A 21556-nucleotide genomic window follows, 5' to 3' on the forward strand; every position below is an offset into this window, starting at 1 on the left:
TATTATATGTATAACAATTGCACTGGAGGCATTCTCAGTACATAAATCACTGCCACAGATCGAAGTTGAGTCTCGATGTTGGCCTTGGCACAGTGGTAGCACTCTCTCCTCAGTACGCCGTGGGTTCAAGTCCCGCTCCAGAGACTTGAATACAAAACCTAGGCTGACACTCCAATGCAGTACTGAGGGAGTGCTGCACTGTCTGAGGTGCAGTCTTTAAACGGAGGCCCTACTTGCTCCCTCGGGTGGATATAAAAGATCCTATGGCACTATTCAAAGACGAGCACGGGAGTTAACCTGGCCATCAATCTCTCAACCAACATCACTAAAACAGATTATTTAGTCCTTTATCTGATTGCTGTTTGTGGGTCTTTGCGCAAATTGGTGGTATTTGCCCCCGTTACAACAGTGATTACACGTGAAAAGTACTTTATTGACTATGAAGCCTTTTGAGACCTCCAGAGGTTGTGAAAGATGCTTTTTAAATGCAAGTTATTTATTTTCTTTTAACATGAAATGCGTTACATGAGCAACAGTAGAAGAATTCGGAGATGGACAAAGCATGGTCAAAGATAGGGTTTAAGCAGGCTTTTAAGGGCATGGACTGAGCACGATGGTTGAAACCTCTACCAGTGGTAATGAGGGGGTGGAGGCACAGGTGGTCAGATTGTGAGAACCAAAGGCACAGGCTGGGGGAGATTGTAGATATAAGATGGGATGAGGCTAGGAAGGGACTTATAAATGAGGATTTTGACTTTGATGCATTGGGGCCAAGGAGCCATTGGAGGTCAGTGAGTGATGGGCAAGCAGGGCCGTGAAGAACTGGATACAAACTGTGAAATTTTGCATGAGTTGAAGTTTGTGTATCTTAAAACTCAAGAGAAGTTGAGTCTGGAGATAATGAAAATGTTAAAGGTTCCTGTGGCAGTAGGAGTGAGGTACGAATGAAGCCGGCAATGTTGCAGAGGTGGAGTTAAGTGGATATGATACAGGATTTAAGAACATAAGAAATGGGAGCAGGAGTAGGCCTGATCTGCCATTCAATAAGATCATGGCTGATCTTCGACCTCAATTCCACTTTCCTGCCCGATCCCCAAATCCCTTGATTTCCCCTAGAGTCCAAAAATCTTTTGATCTCAGTCTTGAATATACTCAACGATTGAACATCCACAGCCCTCTGGGGTAGAGAATTCCAAAGATTCACAACCCTCTGAGTGAAGAAATTTCTCCTCATCTCAGTCCTAAATGGCTGACCCTTAATCCTGAGACTATTCCCCTAGTTCTAGACTCACCAGCCAGGAGAAACAGCCTCTCAGCATCTACCCTGTCAAGCCCTCTCAGAATCTTACATGTATCAATGAGATCACTCCTCATTCTTCTAAACTCGAGTATAGGCCCATTCTCTCAATCTCTTCTCTGGGACACCCCTCTCATCCCAGTACTCAATCTAGGGAACCTGTGTTGCACCGCCTCTAAGGCAAGTATATCCTTCCTTAGGTAAGGAGACCAAAACTGTACACAGCACTCCAGATGTGGTCTCACCAAAGCCTTGTAAAATTAGTAAGCAAGTTTGGAAGGCAGAAGAAACAGAGGCTAGAAAATAGACAACTAAGAAGGTTGGCAGTGCTTAATGGTATATACTTCAATGCAAGGAGTCTAGTGAATAAGGCAGATGAGCTGAGGGCACAGATAGATATGTGGAAGTATGATATCGTAGCTGTTACTGAAACATGGCTTAAAGAAGGGCAGGAATGGAAGCTCAACATCCCAGGTTACACAATTTTCAGACAAGATAGAGGGGGAGGGGTCGCTATATTGATAAAGAAACAATTACAGCTGTGAGGAGGGATGATATGTTAGAAGGATCATCAAGTGAGGCCATATGGGTTGAACTGAAGAACAAAAAAGGGGCAATCATACTACTGGGAGTGTACTATAGACCCCCAAACAATCAGGGAGATAGAAGAGCAAATATGTAGGCAAATGTCTGAGAATTGCAAAAACAATAGGGCAGCAATAGTAGGGGACTTCAACTACCCTAACATTATCTGGGATAGAATCAGTGTAAAAGGTATAGAGGATGCAGAATTCTTAAAATACATTCAGGATAACTTTTTTTAGCCAGTATGTAGCAAGCCCAACAAAAGAGGGGGCAGTTCTGGGCTTAGTTTTAGGGAATGAAGCTGGGCAGGTGGAAGGGGTATCAGTGGAAGAGCATTTTGGTGGTAGTGATCATAATTCAATTAGATTTAGCATTGTTATGGAAAAGGACAAAGATAGACCAGGAGTAAAAGTTTGCCTTGGCAGAGAGGTCAATAACCAGGGGGCATAAATTTAAGATAGTTGGTAGAAGGATAAGAGGGGAGTTGAGGAATTTTTTTCACCCAGAGGATGGTGGCGGTCTGGAATTCACTACCTGAAAGGGTGGTAGAGGCAGAAACCCTCATTGCATTTAAAAAGTTCTTGGATGAGTACTTGAAGTGCTGTGACCTACAAAGCTACAGACCAAGAGCTGGAAAGTGGGATTAGGCTGTATCGCTCTTTTTCAGCCGGCACAAACACGATGGGCCGAATGGCCTCCTTCTGTGCCGTAAATTTCTATGATTCTATGAATTGCAGCAAGACTTCCTTACTGCAACCCCCTTGCAATAAAGGCCAACATACCATTTACCTTCCTAATTGCTTGATGTACCTGCATGTTAATTTTGTGTTTCGTTTACAAGGACATCCAAATCCCTCTGAACACCAACATTTAATAGTTTCTCACCATTTAAAAAAAAATATTGTTCCTACCAAAATGAATAACCTTACATTTCCCCACATTATACTCCATCTGTCACCTTCTTGCTCAGTCATTTAACCTGTCTATATCCATTTGCAGACTTTCTGTCCTTCTCACAGCTTGCTTTCCCACTGTCGAAACTTAACACTATACAAATGCATTAACACCCAAACAAAGTAGTACAAGGAGAAACTTTATTTTAACTTGTATACAATTGACCCAGTATACAAGTGGAAGAGCACCTCAAACAATGGTTGAGGGTGCAACTTCACCGAGTCAATGAAACAGCTCATGTTTATACAATTCATTAGGCAACGCCCACCTGTTACAGAATATGGGTGTACACGTACATTCTTTATTGGCTCAGGTAGTTGGTCAATCAAGTAGTGAGCCTGCCCCCGAACGTCCATAGCCAATCACGTAGGCCTGAGCAGATGTTAGCTATTTTCTTTCTCTCTCCATTCCTGTTCCTTGTTATCAGTAAGGCTGGAGCCAGTCTCAAGGCTTCATGGCCATTCATCAACTCATTATTATTATTATTATTATTTATTATTATTTTCTGTAGTCTCAAGGAAAGCCAGGCTGTGCTAGGCTTAATTATCAACATACCAAGGCTCAAACGCAATTACACAATTGTGCTTCTGTGTTTGTGGCTAATCCTATCATGTGAGTTAATAGAGTTAATATAGTCTAGTATCCCTTCATGCACTTCCACACCACCTAGCTTTGTATCTTCAGCAAACTTGGATACATTACACTCAGTCCCTTCATCTAAGTCATTAATATAGATTGTAAATAACTGAGGCCCAAGCACTGATCCTTGTGGCACCCCACTAGTTACAGCCTGTCAACCTGAAAATGACCTGTTTGTTCCTACTCTGCTACTCTGTTTTGTCTATTAACCAATCCTCAAACATGCTAATATATTACCCCCAACCCCATGAGCTCTTATCTTGTGTAACAACCTTTTGTGTGGCACCTTATCGAATGCCTTTTGAAAATCCAAATATACTACATCCACTGGTTTCCCTTCATCTAGCCTAACATCCTGAAAAACTCTAATAGATTTGTCAAACATGATTTCCCTTTCATAAAACCTTGTTGACTCTGCCTAATCATATTATGAATTTCTAAATGCCCCATTACCACGTCCTTAATAATAGATCTCAGCATTTTCCTGACCCCTGATGTCAGGCTAAATGGCCTGTAGTTCCCTGTTTTCTCTTCCCCCTTCTTCCTTGAATAGCGATGATACATTTGCTACCTTCCAATCCACTGGGATCATTCTAGAATCTAGGGAATTTTGGAAGATCACAACCAATGCATCCACTATCTCTGCAGCCACCTCTTTTAGAATCCTAAGATGTAGGCCATCAGGTCCAGGGGATTTGTCGGTTTTGAATTCCATTAATTTCTCCGGTACTTTTTCTTTACTAATTATTAGACCCTTGGTTCCCCATTATTTCTGGGTTTTTTTGTGTCTTCTACTGTAAAGATAGATACAAAATATTTGTTTAATGTCTGTGCCATTTCCTTATTCCTCATTATAATTTCTCCTGTCTCAGCCTTTAAGGGACCCACGTTTACTTTCGCTGCTCTCATCCTTTTTACATTGTAGAAGCTCTTCCAATCTGTTTTTATATTTCTTGCTAGTTTACTCTCATTCTATTTTCTCCATCTTTATCAATTTCTTGGTCATCCTTTGCTGGTTTCTAAAACTCTCCCAATCTTCAGGCTTACTACTCTTGGCAACATTATAAGCCTCTTCTTTTAATCTAATACTATCCTTAACTTCTTTAGTTAGCCACGGATGGATCACTTTTCCTGTGGAGTTTTTATTCCTCAACGGATTGTATATTCATTGAGAATTATGAAATAATTCTTTAAATGTTCGCTATTGCTTATCTACCGTCATATCTTTTAATCTAATTTCTCAATGAACCTTTGCCAACTCACCTCTCATACCTATGTAATTGGCTTTGTTTAAGTTTAAGACTCTAGTTTTGGACTTAAGTACGTCACTCTCGAACTCAATGTGAAATTCTAGCATATTATGATCACTCTGCCCCAGAGGATCCCTTACTATGAGATTACTAATTAACCCAGTCTCATTACACAAGACAAGATCTAAAATAGCCTGTTACCTGTTTGGTTCCACGATGTATTATTCTAGGAAACTGTCTCAAATGCATTCCATGAACTCGTCCTCCAAACTCCTTTTGCCAATTTGATTTGCCCTGTCTATATGAAGGTTAAAGTCCCCCACGATTATTGCATTACGTTTGTTACAAGCTCCTCTTATTTCTTAATTAATACTCTGTCCAACAGTATAACTACTGTTGGAGGGCCTATAAACTACTCCTACCAATGTTTTCTGCCCCTTATTATTTCTTATCTCCACCCATGCTGATTCTACTTCCTGATCTTTCGAGCCAAGATCCTTTCTCACGACTATCTTTATGTCATCCTTCATTATCGGGGCTACTCCCCCGCCCTCCTTCTTTTTGAAAAGTCAAGTACCCTGGAATATTTAGTACCCAGACTTGGCCACCTTGCAACCACATCTCAGTAATGGCTACTAGATCAAACCCATTTATCTCTATTTGCGCCTTTAATCCGTCTATCTTGTTACGAATGCTTAGTGCATTCAGATAAAGCGCCTTTAATTTTAACTTTTTAAATTATTTTTTCCCTGATTTGACCTTATTCACTGATGCACCATTACCGTTGAAACTCTGTCGCTTCCTGACACACGCTGCTTATCTTTACACTGCTCCTATGGCCTTGACTTTTCTCTTCGGATTTATAAATTTACCCTTACCTGAACTCCCCCCCCCGCCTTTTTTTATTTTAAAGCCTTAGCTATTTGATTTGCCAGGACACTGGTCCCAGCCCGTTTTAAGTGGAGCTCATCCCAACGGAATAGCTCCCTCTTTTCCCAGTACTGGTGCCAGTGCCACGTGAATTTAACTCTCTGATCTGTTTGATCCTAGGCCAATTTGCACGAGGCTCAGGTGTAATCCAGAAATTATTACCTTTGAGGTTCTGCTTATTAAAGTGGACCCTAGCTCCTCAAACTCCCTCAGCAGGACCTCAATCCTAGTTCTACCTATGTCGTTGGTTCCTACGTGAACCAAGACAACTAGATCCTCCCCTTCATTCTCCAAGTTCTTCTCCAGCTGCAAAGAGATATCCTTAACCCTGATACCGGGCAGGCAACACAGCCTTCGGGACTCCCGGTTGTGCTGCAGAGAACAATATCTATTCATCTGGCTATACTATCCTCTACCACCACCACATTCTTTTTTACTCCCCCCACTTGAATGGTCTCCTCTACAGTGCGGTGGTCAAATTGTCCATCGTCGCTACAGTCTTTGCTCTTATTCATACAGGTAGCAAGTACCTTGTATCTGTTGGACAAGGTCAAAGGCTGAGGCTCCTCCATCACTGCATCTTGGGTCCCCATACCTGCCTGACTCGCAGTCACATCCTGCTCTCCCTGACCACTGACCAAATCTAAATGACTACCTAACCTAATGGGTGTGATTGCCTCCTGGATCAGAGAACTCTTCTCCCTCCTTGATGCAATGTCTGCAGCTCGGACTCCAGCTTAACAACTCTGAGCCGAAGTTCCTTGAGTTGCAGGCACTTACTGCAGATGTGGTTGCTCGGGATCTCGCTGGTCTCCACCAAATCGTACATGCTGCAGGTAGGGCACACCACCTGACCTGCCATTTCTGTCTTGCCTTGTTTTATATATTTAATTAGTTAAAGTTTTTATTCACTCGCAATTTTTAGTTTTATTAACTAATTAGTTTATCTAGTTTAAGCTATTAATTTAATAAGGTAATAGCGAGTTATAGTTTCCCTGCTCTTAGTTTAAACCGCTGCCCTAGCTTACAGAGCAATAAAAATGGTAATACTTACCAACCAATCACCTACCCGCTGTCCTGTGACATCGTTCTTTGATTTTTTTTTTGTTTTTGATTTCACCGTTTGATAGTGATAGGTTCCTGGACCTCCTGCTCAGGTCCACGCTCTCGTGATACTCTCTCCATCACTTTTATAGACAGTAGTTCCTGGACCTCCTGCTCAGGTCCACGCTCTCATGATACTCTCTCCATCACTTTTATAGGCAGTAGTTCCTGGACCTCCTGCTCAGGTCCACGCTCTCGTGATACTCTCTCCATCACTTTTATAGGCAGTAGTTCCTGGACCTCCTGCTCGGGTCCACGCTCTCGTGCTACTCTCTCCACCACTTTTATAGGCAGTAGTTCCTGGACCTCCTGCTCAGGTCCACGCTCTCGTGCTACACTCTCCACCACTTTTATAGGCAGTAGTTCCTGGACCTCCTGCTCAGGTCCACGCTGTCGTGCTACTCTCTCCGCCACTGCATACATAAATATTCAAATAGATGAAAGTGAACAGCCCAATAAAATGTTATTTAGAAAAGTACGTGTGGCTGCAGGAATTATTCTCATGATCCTAGCAGATTTTAGTCACAGATGAAGTGGGCGAACCTGGGAAGTATAAAAGGTAGAAGTGAAAATGTTGCACTTTCAGAGGTAATCTGTGACACTTCTCAATACAACATGAAATACTAGGGTGGATGATGTGATAGATTTAGTATTTAGGAATCAATGAGAATTGATTAATAACCTGGAAATGGGCAAATAATCAACATCTGGCGATTATTGTATAGTTATGCTTAATAAACAAATGAAGGCAAACTGTAAAAATACCTAAAGATTTGTAAGACATCATTTAATCTTTTATGTCTTTAACTAAACTTATGGCTTCTAGCAATCCTGGATCGCCATTCTATATGGACATGATAATGATCTGGCACTGTATCGCTATTAAGGCTGATAAACTCGTGTAGCTGAGTGGGTGAGGAACAGTCTTAGCACCAATGTATCATAGAAGGATATACATCACTCATAAGAAAAGTAGAAAATAATCAATTGGAAAGGGGGAAAATGTATTTCAGTGAGGAAGAAGAAATTTTATTACTAAGATTTATTTTATTTCTATTATAACCGGATTTATTGTTTGCCTTTATTTCAAGCCTCCAATGTCCCACTTTCTATTTTGGAAACCAGGTCCCTCAATTTGCTGAAAATGATTTACCATTGCAATCAAGTCGAATGGAAACCCTTTACCACTTGAGTTGTCGCATCAGTGGCCTGGGCAGTGCAATCACAGAGCAATGCCTTTTGGGTGTAGCAAATGTTGTTTTTGTTATGGAGCTTGTCGAATTCTACTGTTTATTTCTCATCATACCCTTTCTCACTAATGAACCTGATGAAAACATTTTAACTTTAATGTGTCCTCAAGCTTTTTTTTTAAAAAAAAATGTTTTTAATTGGCTGAACTGTCTACATTGCACACTATTTCCATTTGTATATTGTTAACCAGTTTACTTTCTGCTGATTTCACCAGCTGCATGGGTACTTTGTAACCTATAGTGAGTTTCCTTTTAAAACTGTACAGTGGATACTAAAGAAATTAGCTGATGTTCTCAGTTAATACATTTAATACTTTGTGTTTTGCTTGCAGATGGCCTGGCTGCCTTGTCTTTCTCCATAAGCACCTTGACCTTGATTGGGATGCTAGCAGTAATAACCTACACGGTAAGTGCCAATGGCTATTACTCGCTGCCTCATTAGCATTGAATTGCATGCAATTCAGGTGAAATGTTAGAGATGACTAGGTTTTCTTTGTTTCAAATTGTTAATGGATCATTGTAATGTAAATGTACTGCTGAAGCTGATGAAGTTAAGATGCAATACAGTGGCGAAGCAGTGGTTACTTTGCATGTGATTCCATTAAATGAGATATGTATGAGCCATAGAGCCTTACTGTCATTTTTGGATTCAGTTGCCCATAATTTGTAAACGTTGGTGGTAGAGTGGTGAGCATCTCGTGCATTCGACAAGAAAGATCAGCATGCTTTTTATTGTTCAATGGATGCTGAAAGAAATTCAAGTTGTGAGGATATCATGATAAGGTATTGTGCATGGCATATTTAGAGAAGCGATCAGTGAAGTTTGATTAAGTTTGGATCAGCCTCAAGGAAAAATACTCTAACATTTCCTGTGTTCACTAGAATTTCAAATCCACTTAACTTCATTTAGAAGCCATCCCCAATAATAAAGTCCTAACTTCATTGAATGTGGGCATTAGGTTTGTGACTGTCTCCTTTTCTTTCCACATTCTTGGGGTTCTTCATTTCAACCAGCACACAATGGAAAGAGGTTTGATTTGATATAACAGATCTGGAGTTGCACTTTGTTTTTGTTTTTTTAATTTTTGTTGTGCAGCACATATTGTGACACATTAAATTACTTGGACTATTTACATCTATGCATTCTCTCTATCCTGTTTCTAACGTTGCACACCTCGTGGTCGAGCACCCCCCCCCCCAATTTTAAAATGATTTGTAGTTTTTAAAAAAATGCTCTGCAGATTTTAGATATATTAAGAATTGCATTCCCAAAATGAGTGGTCCAATAATCATTCCCAGAACAGTCCCCATTAACACTAGAAATGAACTTGAACCTGAATATCCAATAAAGTGGCATAATTAGATGGAAAATCCCAAACTTAGATGGTCATAATTAATGTAACAAATATAACTCTCAGAATTTACTGTTTAATGTCACGTTTAGTGTATTATGCCATAATTAGATTGCTTTGACTTGAACAGTAAACCATTTAGAATAATAAGAAAATATTCTGCCAGTAGCTTGAGTAAAGTACAATAGTTGAAACTGTTTAACTCTCAGCTCACCTGAGATTAAGAAATGAATATGTAAATAGTTGAATTATCGCAAAATGATACAGTAACTCGGTTTCACAGTCACCACAGCACAGTAGTAGCTCAGTTCAACTTAATACATAATTCACTTCAGCATTGGGGTCTCAGCCTTAACTGGCTTTAGCTGAAAGTAACTTGTCTGTTCAGCATTGCAAAATCAAGAACTACACTGTATGTAGTCTATAAATTTTGTGCAGCAGCATAATAGCTATCTTGTGCTTTCTGTTCAGGGTGAAGGCAATAGTGTGTAGGCAATGGACCATTGTATCAAAGTTGAATCCTCTTAGCATCCATTTGATTCCATCTCACAGTAATGGCTAGTGATGGCATCTGGGTTTTGCTTTTAGTGAGTCCTCCATTATAAACAGCTCCTGGGTCATCAGTTAAAAAGAAACACAAGATCATGCCTCCTGTTCTATATTTCTCATACGTCAAGATTGTGTGTTAAATTAATTTGTAGCAAATGCTAAACTAAACAAAATCCTCTTGACTTCTCCATTCAATTTTTTCAAACAGTACCTTTAAAACCTTCCACCTTCATGCTTGCTGCAATAAGGGTTTTGGTGACAATGGTCTATCTTCAACAGTTCAGCTATGACCATCTCTTAATTTTCTCAGGAAGTGGTTTTCAAGATTGGATGCTCAAGGATCATAAACTTAGGATCAAATATTAAAACAAATGGAATTTTAATTCCATCATATCTTGCTGGATTTTCTACTAAATGTCCTTCAGTTTGGACCTTAATTGCTAGTCCTGACAACTTATTTGAAATGTTGTTACAATTCTAAAGCAGAAATTATAGAATATGGTACAAAAAAAGCATTTGAGGATGAACTTAGTGACATCAATGACTAAATTCACTACCACATCACAAGTCTAAATGCTGTGCAGAGACCACTTCACCTGCACTGTTTTTAGGCTTTTGTATTCTGTGTGTACATGTTATTACAATTCGGATTCTCTCCCAATACTTAATCATGCCTGCTGCAAAAGGCCCTATGAACAGAAACTTAACCGTATGTATATAGTGAGTGGAATGCAGTATGCGTGGGGACTAACGAATTACTCTTTACTGCTGGGCTATACTGGAAATGGTACAAGTTGTCCACTATAACCACCTGATCATTCTGATAGTATGCCATTTTTCTACCTAACAGACATATAGCTCGGGGTAACAAAAGCAAAATACTGTGAATGCTGGAAATCTGAAATAAAAGGTTTCTGTCTCCACAGATGCTGAGTGTTTCCAGCATTTTTTTTATTGTAGAACTCTGGGTAAAATGTTACTAATTTGAATTTACTGTAAGACATTTAATTATATAGAAACAAAAATAATTTGGATAATATAGTAATTCAGTACTTATCTCTGATACTTGAAACTGTTTTTGAGACAAAAATAAGTGTTTAAAAATTCTTATTGAGTCCTTTTTTTGTGTCTTTATAAGTGTGTCCTAGAACAACAACTTGCATTTATGTAGTGCCTTTAACATTGTAAAACATCCCAAGGTGCTTCACAGGGATGTAATCAGATTGACATAGAGCCAAAGACAGGTATTAAGACAGGTGACCAACTGCTTGGTGAAAGAGGTAGATTTTAAGCAGCGTCTTAGAGGAGGAGGAGGAGAGACGCTGAGGTTTGGGGATGGAATTCCAGGGGAGGCAATTCCAGAGCTTAGGGTCCAGACAGCTGGGCATAGTTGCTGATGGGGCAAAGTAAGTTGGGGATGCACAAGAGGCGAGAGTTGGAGGAGCGCAGAGTTCTCAGAAATCTGTAACCTTTGTGCTTCAAGGAGTTCTATATCTCTCAGACATGTAATTAAAATAAGTGAACTAATGAAACTAGGGTGCTGCTTAGATATATCTGGTCCAAGCATTTGTTTTGCACACCAGGACCAAAGAATCTCTTCCTCATTAAGCAAGTATCTTTTGAAGAAGTCCCAGCAGTCATTGTAAACATGTTTTTAATCAAATATCTTCCAGGCAAAGAGAGTGTGAATTACCTTATCTGCTCTTTATTGGAATCAATTCTGAGGGATAGGATAAGCCGTTACTTAGAAACGCACAGAGTAATCAAGGACAATCAGCATGGATTTGTTAAGGGAAGGTCGTGTCTGACTAACTTGATTAAATTTTTTAAGGAGGTAACAAGGAAAGTCGATGAGGGTAGTGTATTTGATGTAGTCTACATGGATTTTAGCAAGGCTTTTGACAAGGTCCCACATGACAGACTGGTCAAAAAAGTACAAGTCCATGGGATCCAAGGGAAAGTGGCTAGTTGGATCCAAAACTGGCTCAGTGGCAGGAGCAAAGGTTAATGGTCGACAGGTGTTTTTGTGACTGGAAGGCTGTTTCCAGTGGGGCTCCACAAGGCTCAGTACTAGGTCCCTTGCTTTTTATGATATATATTAATGATTTGGACTTAATCATGCCCTCTACATTTAAGAAGTTTGCAGATGATACAAAAATTGGTCGTGTGGTTGATGGTGAGGAGGAAAGCTGTAGACTGCAGGAAGATATCAATGGACTGATCAGGTGGGCAGAAAAGTGGCAAATGAAATTCAGTCCAGAGAAGTGTGAGGTAATGCATTTGGGGAGAGCAAACAAGGTAAGGGAGTACACAATAAATGGGAGGATACTGAAAGGTGGTAGAGGAAGTGAGGGACCTTGAAGTGCATGTCCACAGATCCCTGAAGGTAGCAGGACAGATAGATAAGGTGGTTAAGGCATATGTAATATTTTCTTTTATTAGCAGAGGCATAGAATATAAGAGCAGGGAAGTTATGCTGGAACTCTATAAAATACTGGTTAGGCCACAGTGTTCTGGTCACCACATTACAGGAAGGATGTAATTGCACTAGAGAGGATACAGAGGAGATTTACGCAGATGTTGCGAGGACTGGAGAATTTTAGCTATGAGATTGGGTAGGCTGGGGTTGTCCTCTTTGGAACAGAGGAGGCTGAGGGGTGATTTAATTGAGGTTTACAAAATTATGAGGGACCTAGATAGAGTGGATAGGAACGACCTATTTCCCTTAGCAGAGAGGTCAATAACCAGGGGGCATAGATTTAAAGTGATTGGTAGAAGGATTAGAGGAGAGCAGAGGAGAAATGTTTTCACCCAGAAGGTGGTAGGGGTCTGGAACTCATTACCTGAAAGGGCGGTAGAGGCAGAAACCCTCAACTCACTTTTAAAAAAAAAGTACCTGGATGTGCACTTGAAGTGTCGTGACTTACAAGGCTATGGACCAAGTGCTGGAAAGTGGGATTAGGCTGGGTGGCGCGGACACGATGGGCCAAATGGCCTCCTTCTGTGCCATAAATTTTCTATGATTTCTATACTCGACTGCCAGATAATTGCTCCAGCTCATTTTCCCACATGTGTGAATGTACATCCAACAGTTCTCAGTTTCTCATTGGCACCAATTATCTATCAACAGATGCAATTGGCAGTCTGGTGGGAGACTATCCACCCATCCCCAAATACCAGTAACTAACTGTGAACAATTGATGTATTTGCTTTACAATCGGGCTCTCGAGCCTAAAGGACCAATGAAAAGGTGACGAACAGCAGCTGTGAATTCCATTTTAAAAATTTTCGAGCTCTGGATTTTTTTACAATTTAAATGAAAAGATTTAACATGGAAATTTAATAATCTGAAGTGGGTCCTATAGTACCACATGTGCGGTGCAAATAATTATCGATCAATTTAGCTGGCTACAGCTTCCAAAAACTACATTTAACTTTGATACTTTATTTGAAAACCAAATTTGGAGTCTCTTGAGTCGTCGTCTTCTCCTTCCATGCTTGTTTCTCCATAATAAAACCCAATTCTCCTGCTAATTCAGAGTTAAAATGTTGGCCAGAGTTTGTTTCTTTGTAAATGGGCGTTAAAATTCTGATTGTTGTTTCGTCTGTAGGCACAGCCCACTGGAAATGCAACAAGGGAAGTGCAGTGTAATGTTGCTTGGCTTATTTGTAGTTACTCATCTGGGAATAGTTTGAACAAAATGTTGGCATTATGGTAAATGGGAAAACGGTAGATGATGCTTTGCGTAGTCCTGTAAACAGAAAGACCTGCTCTGTTTTGAGTCAGAAGTTCTAAAGAGATTTATAATCACTCGGTAGTTATTTTGCCATCTGCTTTAACATGCACTAGATGTTAGGTACTTCATGTTTCGACTGGAATTTCATTAAGAATACATGAAAATATTTCACTTCTGGACAAAATAAATGTTAATCTGAAGTCATTTGAGATTTTGTTTGGTTTTAGTGTAAGAATATTTTTAAAGGGATCTTCTGACCTTTTGGGGTTGTGTGAATATGATTTTTTTATTTCTGTATTCTTAATGTTTGCTTTGCAGAACTAGACCAAAGGGGTGAATAAACTTTCTGACCTTTATCTCAGTGTTTACTGTTGTAACAGATGGTGTATGTGTTCCTTAAGGATATCATTAGATGAAAGGACTTTAATTGTGGTTGAGCAACCTAACCATCATGCAGCATTCAGTAGCGTTATACATGATGAATACCCGGAACCCCTCATGACCTCAGGCTTCCTGCAAGCAAATCCTTTCCTACGCATAAAGCGTGCATGTTAAATTACTTGCGTTCTTTTTAAGCGAACTAAAACTTCCTCTTCATGACAACTTAATTATGTGACTGTCAAACTATATTAACTTGTCTCATAAATAGTAGTAGGCAAACCTAAATAATGAGAATCTGCTCCAGTGTTAAGTATTGAATGTTCGCTACTGCTTTTATGCCAATCTACTGATAAAAACTTAGAATCATACAGCAAAGGAGGAGGCCATTCGGCCCATCGTGCCTGTGTTGACTCTTTGAAAGAGAAATCGAATTAATCCCACTCCCCTGCTCTTTCCCCATCGCCCTGCAAATCTTTCCCCTCTAAGTATTTATCCAATTTCCTTATGGAAGTTACTATTGAATCTGCTTTCACCCCCACCAAGGCAGTGCATTCCAAATCATAACAATTCTCTGCACAAAAAAAAATCCTCCCCTCTCCTCCAATCCTCTGCCAATCACCTCAAATCTGTGTCCTCTGGACACCGACCCTCCTGCCAGTGGAAACATCCTCTCCCTATCCACTCCACCAGAACCCCTCACAATTCTGAACACCTGCACCAAACCTGTCCTCAACCCTCTCTGCTCCAAGGAGAACAATCCCAGTCTCTCTGGTCTCCCTGCACAACTGAAGTCCCTCAACCCCAGCACCATTCCAGCAAGTCTCCTCTGCACCCCACCAAGGCCACCAACGTCCCTCCCAAAGTGTATATTTTTTTCAGTAATCTCAAATCAAATGTTTTTCTTCCCCCATTAAACATTCTCCACAGACTTTGAGTAAGGCTTAGCTTGATGGGTTCAAGAGAAAACCACCTGCTATTCATACACGTGAGAAAGACTTTGCAGATAGGCAATGCTGCATGTGGTCTTCTACCCAGCGTGATATAAAGCTCCAGGACCTTATACCATAGGACCAGTTTGTTTCTCTCCATCTAAAGATATGTTGTTGTTCCTTATGTCAAATATTTCATGCCAACATTAGGATTAAGTCTCGGTCTTGTAGCATGATTAGATTAAACAGACCTTTTAGTGTCAAAATATTCTGTTTTCAAAACTGGCCACTGCAATGTTTTTTTCCTCCCAAGTTTCCTGAAAATTTAAGGTACCAAATGAACGCGTGGGGAAAATCTCAGTATGCAGGGCTGTCCTTATTAGGACAAGCATTTGAGAGATTAATTAAAATTGATGCTGGCCAGCAAGAGAAAAACAAAACAAATTTTAGGTTGTATGGTAACATGCTCTCTCAGTCATATAGGGCAAGGATTTTTTTTCAGCATGCTAGCTGCAGTGAAATCGTAAACTGTTCTTCATAAATGCATCGATGATTTTGCTACTACTAATACATAAAGTAAATCTTACCCTATTGACTACAACTTCGGCAGGCAAAAGTAAAGGAACATTTCCATGCTTAAGGGCCAGAATTGAAATTTTACACTCAGCACCATATGCCCCAACAGACCTGTGGGTGAATGGCTTGCCCTTTGGTACTGACCATGCTTGCATTTCCTGTACAAAAGTGCACGAAGTTTGGGTCCATATGTCTCTATCAGTCTAAAAAACGCAGTAGTCAATTCATAATTGATGCACACACGGTGCATAAAATGCTGAGGGCCAAAATATGACACTACGACCCTCAGCATTTTATGCACTGTGTGTGCATCAATTATGAATTGACTACTGCGTTTTTTAGACTGATAGAGACATATGGACCCAAACTTCGTGCACTTTTGTACAGGAAATGCAAGCATGGTCAGTACCAAAGGGCAAGCCATTCACCCACAGGTCTGTTGGGGCATATGGTGCCTTGGGTTTACTAAAGGCATGTATAAAAGATGTTGCACAATTATTTCCTGAATTGTTCAGAACAGTAAACCCAAGTTTTCCTGTCACACCTCACTTGTGCATGTCAGTACCTTGTGGCATCAATTTGGTGCTGAGGAAATTGGTACCAGGCAGTGCCAAGGACTCAACAGCAACTGTAGTTACTGGGGACTCTCTGGCATTAGACAACACTGAGGGTGCACTCGTGCTGATTGACACAGGAGACTTGCAAATACCACCCACTGCCAGAGTTGTGACAGCACTGAAAAAACACCAGTGCTAAGAACATTGGTACTGACTGGTGTCAATTCTGATGTAACCTACAGACGAATCATGCCTCAGACGTATGAAATAACTATCAGTAGAGCAGTAGAGGTATTCATTTGGTTTGAGACTCCAATTAATTCATTTAATGAAGCAGTACGTGCCCACGTGCAGCAAGACCTGGACAACATCCAGGCTTCGGCTGATAAGTGGCAAGTAACATTCGTGCCAGACAATGACTATTTCCAACAAGAGAGAGTCTAACCACCTCCTCTTGACATTCAACGGCATTACCATCGCCGAATCCCCCTTCCATCAACATCCTGGGGTCACCATTAACCAGAAACTTAACTGAACCAGCCACATGAATACTGTGGCCACATGAGCAGGTCAGAGGCTGGGTATTCTGCGGTGAGTGACTTACCTCCTGACTCCCCAAAGCCTTTCCACCATCTACAAGGCACAAATCAGGTGTGTGATGGAATACTCTTCACTTGCCTGGATGAGTGCAGCTCCAACAACACTCAAGAAGCTCGACACCATCCAGGACAAAGCAGCCCGCTTGATAGGCACCCCATCCACCGCCCTAAGCATTTACTCCCTTCACCACTGGCGCACCATGGCTGCAGTGTGTACCATCTACAGGATGCACTGCAGCAACTTGCCAAGGCTTTTTCAACAGCACCTCCCAAACCCACGACCTCTACCACCTAGAAGGATAAGGGCAGCAGGCATATGGGAACAACACCACCTTTCACGTTCCCCTCCAAGTCACACACCATCCCAACTTGGAAATATATTGCTGTTCCTTCATTGTCGCTGGGTCAAAATCTTGGAACTCCCTACCTAACAGTACTGTGGGAGAACCTTCACCACACGGACTGCAGTGGTTCAAGAAGGTGGTTCATCACTACCTTCTCAAGGGCAATTAGAGATGGGCAATAAATGCTGTCCTTGCCAGCGATGCCCACATCCCATGAATGAATAAATACGACTCCCCAGCAAAAAGATCCTGGTTCCCACTTGGGAAGATATAGCTGAAGTTTCTTTATTCGTAAGACTAAGTGCCTTTCAGGCAATACCTTATTGGTATACTTATTTTAAATATTCCCCTGAGGAAATTGGGGAGGCTGTCAAACGATAATCAAAGAAAGCATCATGAATTGAGCCAGACTCTGTACTCCTAGCTTTTACTGTGAGGACTGTGGTCTTTTGTCCACTCCATTTTCAGTACAGTGTGTCTCGGAGACATCCACAGAATGGCCCCTCCCCTTTTGGGAAGATTTCCGGAATACGATGCAAACATTCCATCCTCCTTCAGCGTACTCTGAACAAGGATGTAGAGATTTTTGTGTGATTGATTCAACAAGAAATACAGCTTACCCTTGCATAATGACTTTAACGTAGTGAAGCATCCCCAGAGGAGGAAAAAATTTAGACACAGAACAGGATTGGGAGAAAAGTTAAGGACGTTGACTGGTGAGGGTGGAAAGGCATTTGTTGAGAAGTCTTTTGAGGGGAGTAGAGAGGGAGGAAAGCAGAAGAGTGTAGGAAGGGAGCAGGGCCATGATAATTGAAGGCTCTGCCATTGATTTCAGGAAGGGAGCATACAATGGTTCATACTCTGAATAGTGGAAGTTGCAAGCTGGGATGTAGGACTGGAAAAGGGTGCTAAGTTGGGAGGGAAATACCTGTAGAGGTTTATGGACTAGGATGAGGATTTTTGAAGTAAAGTTTTACGAAATGGGAAGCCAGTCATGGTTGGTGAGGGCAATTTTGTGCTGGTTGCAGAGTTCGGGATGAGTTGGCGCTTGAATAAGGTTGAGGTCAGAACCTAGCAAAGGGCACATCGGAGATATCCAGATGAAGGTTTCGCTTACAGTAGAGGTGGAGATGGTCACTATTCCAGAGATGGAAATAGGTCTTCATAATCAGCTGTATGTGGACTTTGGGTTTCTCTCGGGATCCAACATTATAGGGTTTATCAGGGAAGGGAATAGGTTGAGGACTAGAACACAGATGTTCTAGCAAGTATGAAACAGAATGATGTTGATCTTTGCAGTGTTTAGTTGGAGACATTTCTGACACAACTTGATATTGGATAGTGCGGCAACAGTCATGGAACAGAGGGTTGTAGGAGTGAGTTAAAATCGGATATTGCCAGCTTCCATATTATGCTAACCCCATCTTTACATATGTCTCCAAAAGCTAACAGGTATAGGAGAGGGATGAGATTGGAACCTTGAGGCAAGCTGCAGGAGATGCCATTGCTGCAGACGTGCTGACTATGTTATGATGGGTACAAATGGAGCCATAAAAGGGTGGTATCACACAGGTTGATCAAAGAGGAATGAAGATGGAGAAGGATACAGTGGCTGCAGAAAGGATGAGATGCAATGCTTTGCAGTCATGCAGCATATTTGTTGGTGTCTTTGACTGTGATGACTTCTGTACTATGAGCAGGACTAAAGACAGACTTGGAAGGATTCCACCAGGGACTGGTGGGAAAGATGAGTGTGGATTTGGGTGGTGGTGACAAGTTTGAGGGCCTTGGAGAAGAACACGAGTTAAAAATAGGACAGTACTTGAAAGACAGAAGGTACGGAATGGGCTTTTAAGGAGGAGATGTGATGCTGCAGGTTCAAGTACCTTAATGAGACCATCCATCCCTTTGTGCACTCAAAATATTTTCTAAATGATGAGAGACTAGAAACTGTGGAGTAGTAAAGTGATTTGGTGTCAAAGTACATAAATCACTAAAAGCTAGTGCACAGGTACACAAAGTAATCAGAAAAGCTAATTGAAGGTTGGCCTTTACCCTCGAGGGTTGTAACAGGAAGGGGTGGAAGTGATGCTTCAGTTGTACAAAGCCTTGGTCAGACCCCATCTGGAGTATTGTATTCAGTTCTGGGCACCAGAGCTCAGGAAGGATATATTGGCATTAGAGGGGTACAGCAGAGATTTACCAAAATACCGGAGCTTAAATTCATGAGTAAGGTTGCATAAACTTGGGTTGTATTCTTTTGAGCTTAGAGAGTTGAGAGGTGATCTTATTAAGATCTTTAAATTGATAAAAGGATTCGATAGTCGATACAGAGAAGCTATTTCCTTTGGTGGGGGAATCCAGAACAAAAGGGCACAATCTTAAAATTAAAGCTAGGCCATTCAGGAGTGAAATCAGGAAGCACTTTTTCTCACAAAGGGTCGTGGAAATGTAGAATTCTCCCCAAAAGGTGGTGAATGCTGGGACAAATTAAATATTCAAGACTGAGATAGACAGATTTTTATTAGGTAAGGGTATCAGGGGACTTAGATCAAAGATGGGTAAATGGAGTTGAGGTACAGGTCAGCCATGATTTAATTAAATGCTCGAGGGACCGAATGGCCTACTCCTGTTCCTATGTTCCAATAAAATATTACAAAATTTGTGCCATGTAAGAAATCCTGCTGGAAGACAATTTCACCATTTTAATAAAATAATGCAGAAAGTGATTTACATCAGTTTATTTTGAAGTAAATTTGTAATATTGTACTGTTTAAAAGGGAGCTCTTAGTTTTGTATTAGTTTGCTGTGAGGTTTATTCTACATGGTTTGTAAATTTAATGGCTGTTGTAATAAAGCTTCCACAAAATTATGTAAGCCACATGAGTAGTTTTTAATTTTAGTTAGCAGCACAACATGACAGTGCTTCATTCCTTTAGGTACCATAGGGGTATAAAACTTATTGGAAGACCACTATCATTTGCAATGTGCGCATTCCCTTAATACTGTTCTGTTGGGAAATTTAGGATTTTAGTATTCATGCACAGCACCTGTCACTGAGTCAGTGTCACTGTATGACTGAGTCTGAGAAGAAGCCATATTCTACTTCATCTGAAAGTATTTGTGGCTTTCTGTTGATCACAAGATGTGTTTATTGATTTATATCTGAGTAACGGATGGCATATGTACACTATATAACTCCCAAAAAAAAATCCAAATTTGACAGGTAGATCTTAAGTAAATGAGTAAAATAATGGTTGTCTAATCTTGTAGTTTAATACATTGCCATCGGCTCATCTGCTGAAACCCTCATTCATAGGAACATAGGAACAGGAGCAGGCCATTCAGCCCCTCATGCCTGCTCCGTCATTTGATAAGATCATGGCTGATCTGTGATCTAACTCCATATAGCTGCCTTTGGCCCATATCCCTTAATACCTTTGGTTGCCAAAAAGCTATCCATCTCAGATTTAAATTTAGCAATTGAACTAGTATCAATTGCCGTTTGCGAAAGAGAGTTCCAAACTTCTACAACCCTTTATGTGTAGAAATGTTTTCTAATCTCGCTCCTGAAAGGTCTTTTTATTTAGACTGTGCCCCCTACTCCTAAAATCCCCAACCAGCGGAAATAGTTTCTCTCTCTCCACCCTATCTGTTCCCCTTAATATCTTATAAACTTCGATCAGATCACCCCTTAACCTTCGAAACTCTAGAGAATACAACCCCAATTTATGTAAAATCTCCTTGTAACTTAACCCTTGAAGTCCTGGTATCATTCTAATAAACCTACGCTGCACTCCCCCCAAGGCCAATATGTCCTTCCGAAGGTGCGGTGCCCAGAACTGCTCACAGTACTCCAGGTGCGGTCTAACCAGAGTTTTGTATAGCTGCAGCATAACTTCTGCCCCCTTGTACTCTAGTCCTCTAGATATAAAGGCCATCATTCCATTTGCCGCCTTGATTATTTTCTGCACCTGTTCATGACACTTCAATGATCTATGTACCTGAACCCCTAAATCCCTTTGGACATCCACTGTTTTTAACTTTTTACCATTTAGAAAGTACCCTGCTCTATCCTTTTTTGATCCAAAGTGGATGACCTCACATTTGTCTACATCGAATTCCATTTGCCACAGTTTTGCCCATTCACCTAATCTATCAATATCGCTTTGTAATTTTATGTTTTCATCTACACTGCTTACAATGCCACCAATCTTTGTGTCATTGGCAAACTTAGATATGAGACTTTCTATGCCTTCATCTAAGTTGTTAATAAATATTGTGAATAATTGAGGTTCCAAGACAGATCCCTGCGGGACTCTACTAGTCACATCCTGCCAATGTGAGTACCTTCCCATTATCCCTACTCTTTCTCTCCTTTCACTCAGCCAACTTCCTAACCAAGTCTGTACTTTTCCCTCGATTCCATGGGCTTCTACCTTAGCTAACAGTCTCTTATGTGGGACCTTATCAAATGCCTTCTGGAAGTCCATATAAATAACATCCATTGACATTCCCTTGTC

At 40.8% G+C, this 21556-nt stretch overlaps 1 protein-coding gene across 1 annotated transcript in view; it reads left to right on the plus strand.

Moving 5' to 3' along the window:
- lmbrd1 (LMBR1 domain containing 1) overlaps positions 1-21556 on the plus strand; it is a 212174-nt gene that overhangs the window by 92364 nt on the left and 98254 nt on the right. Inside the window, exon 7 of the mRNA XM_067984036.1 lies at positions 8342-8415. Coding sequence (XP_067840137.1) covers positions 8342-8415 — 74 coding nt within the window. The remainder of the gene's footprint in view (positions 1-8341; positions 8416-21556) is intronic.

The sequence above is a fragment of the Heptranchias perlo genome, chromosome 5, assembly GCF_035084215.1.
Source record: "Heptranchias perlo isolate sHepPer1 chromosome 5, sHepPer1.hap1, whole genome shotgun sequence".
In the NCBI taxonomy this organism is placed as follows: Eukaryota; Metazoa; Chordata; class Chondrichthyes; order Hexanchiformes; family Hexanchidae; genus Heptranchias; species Heptranchias perlo.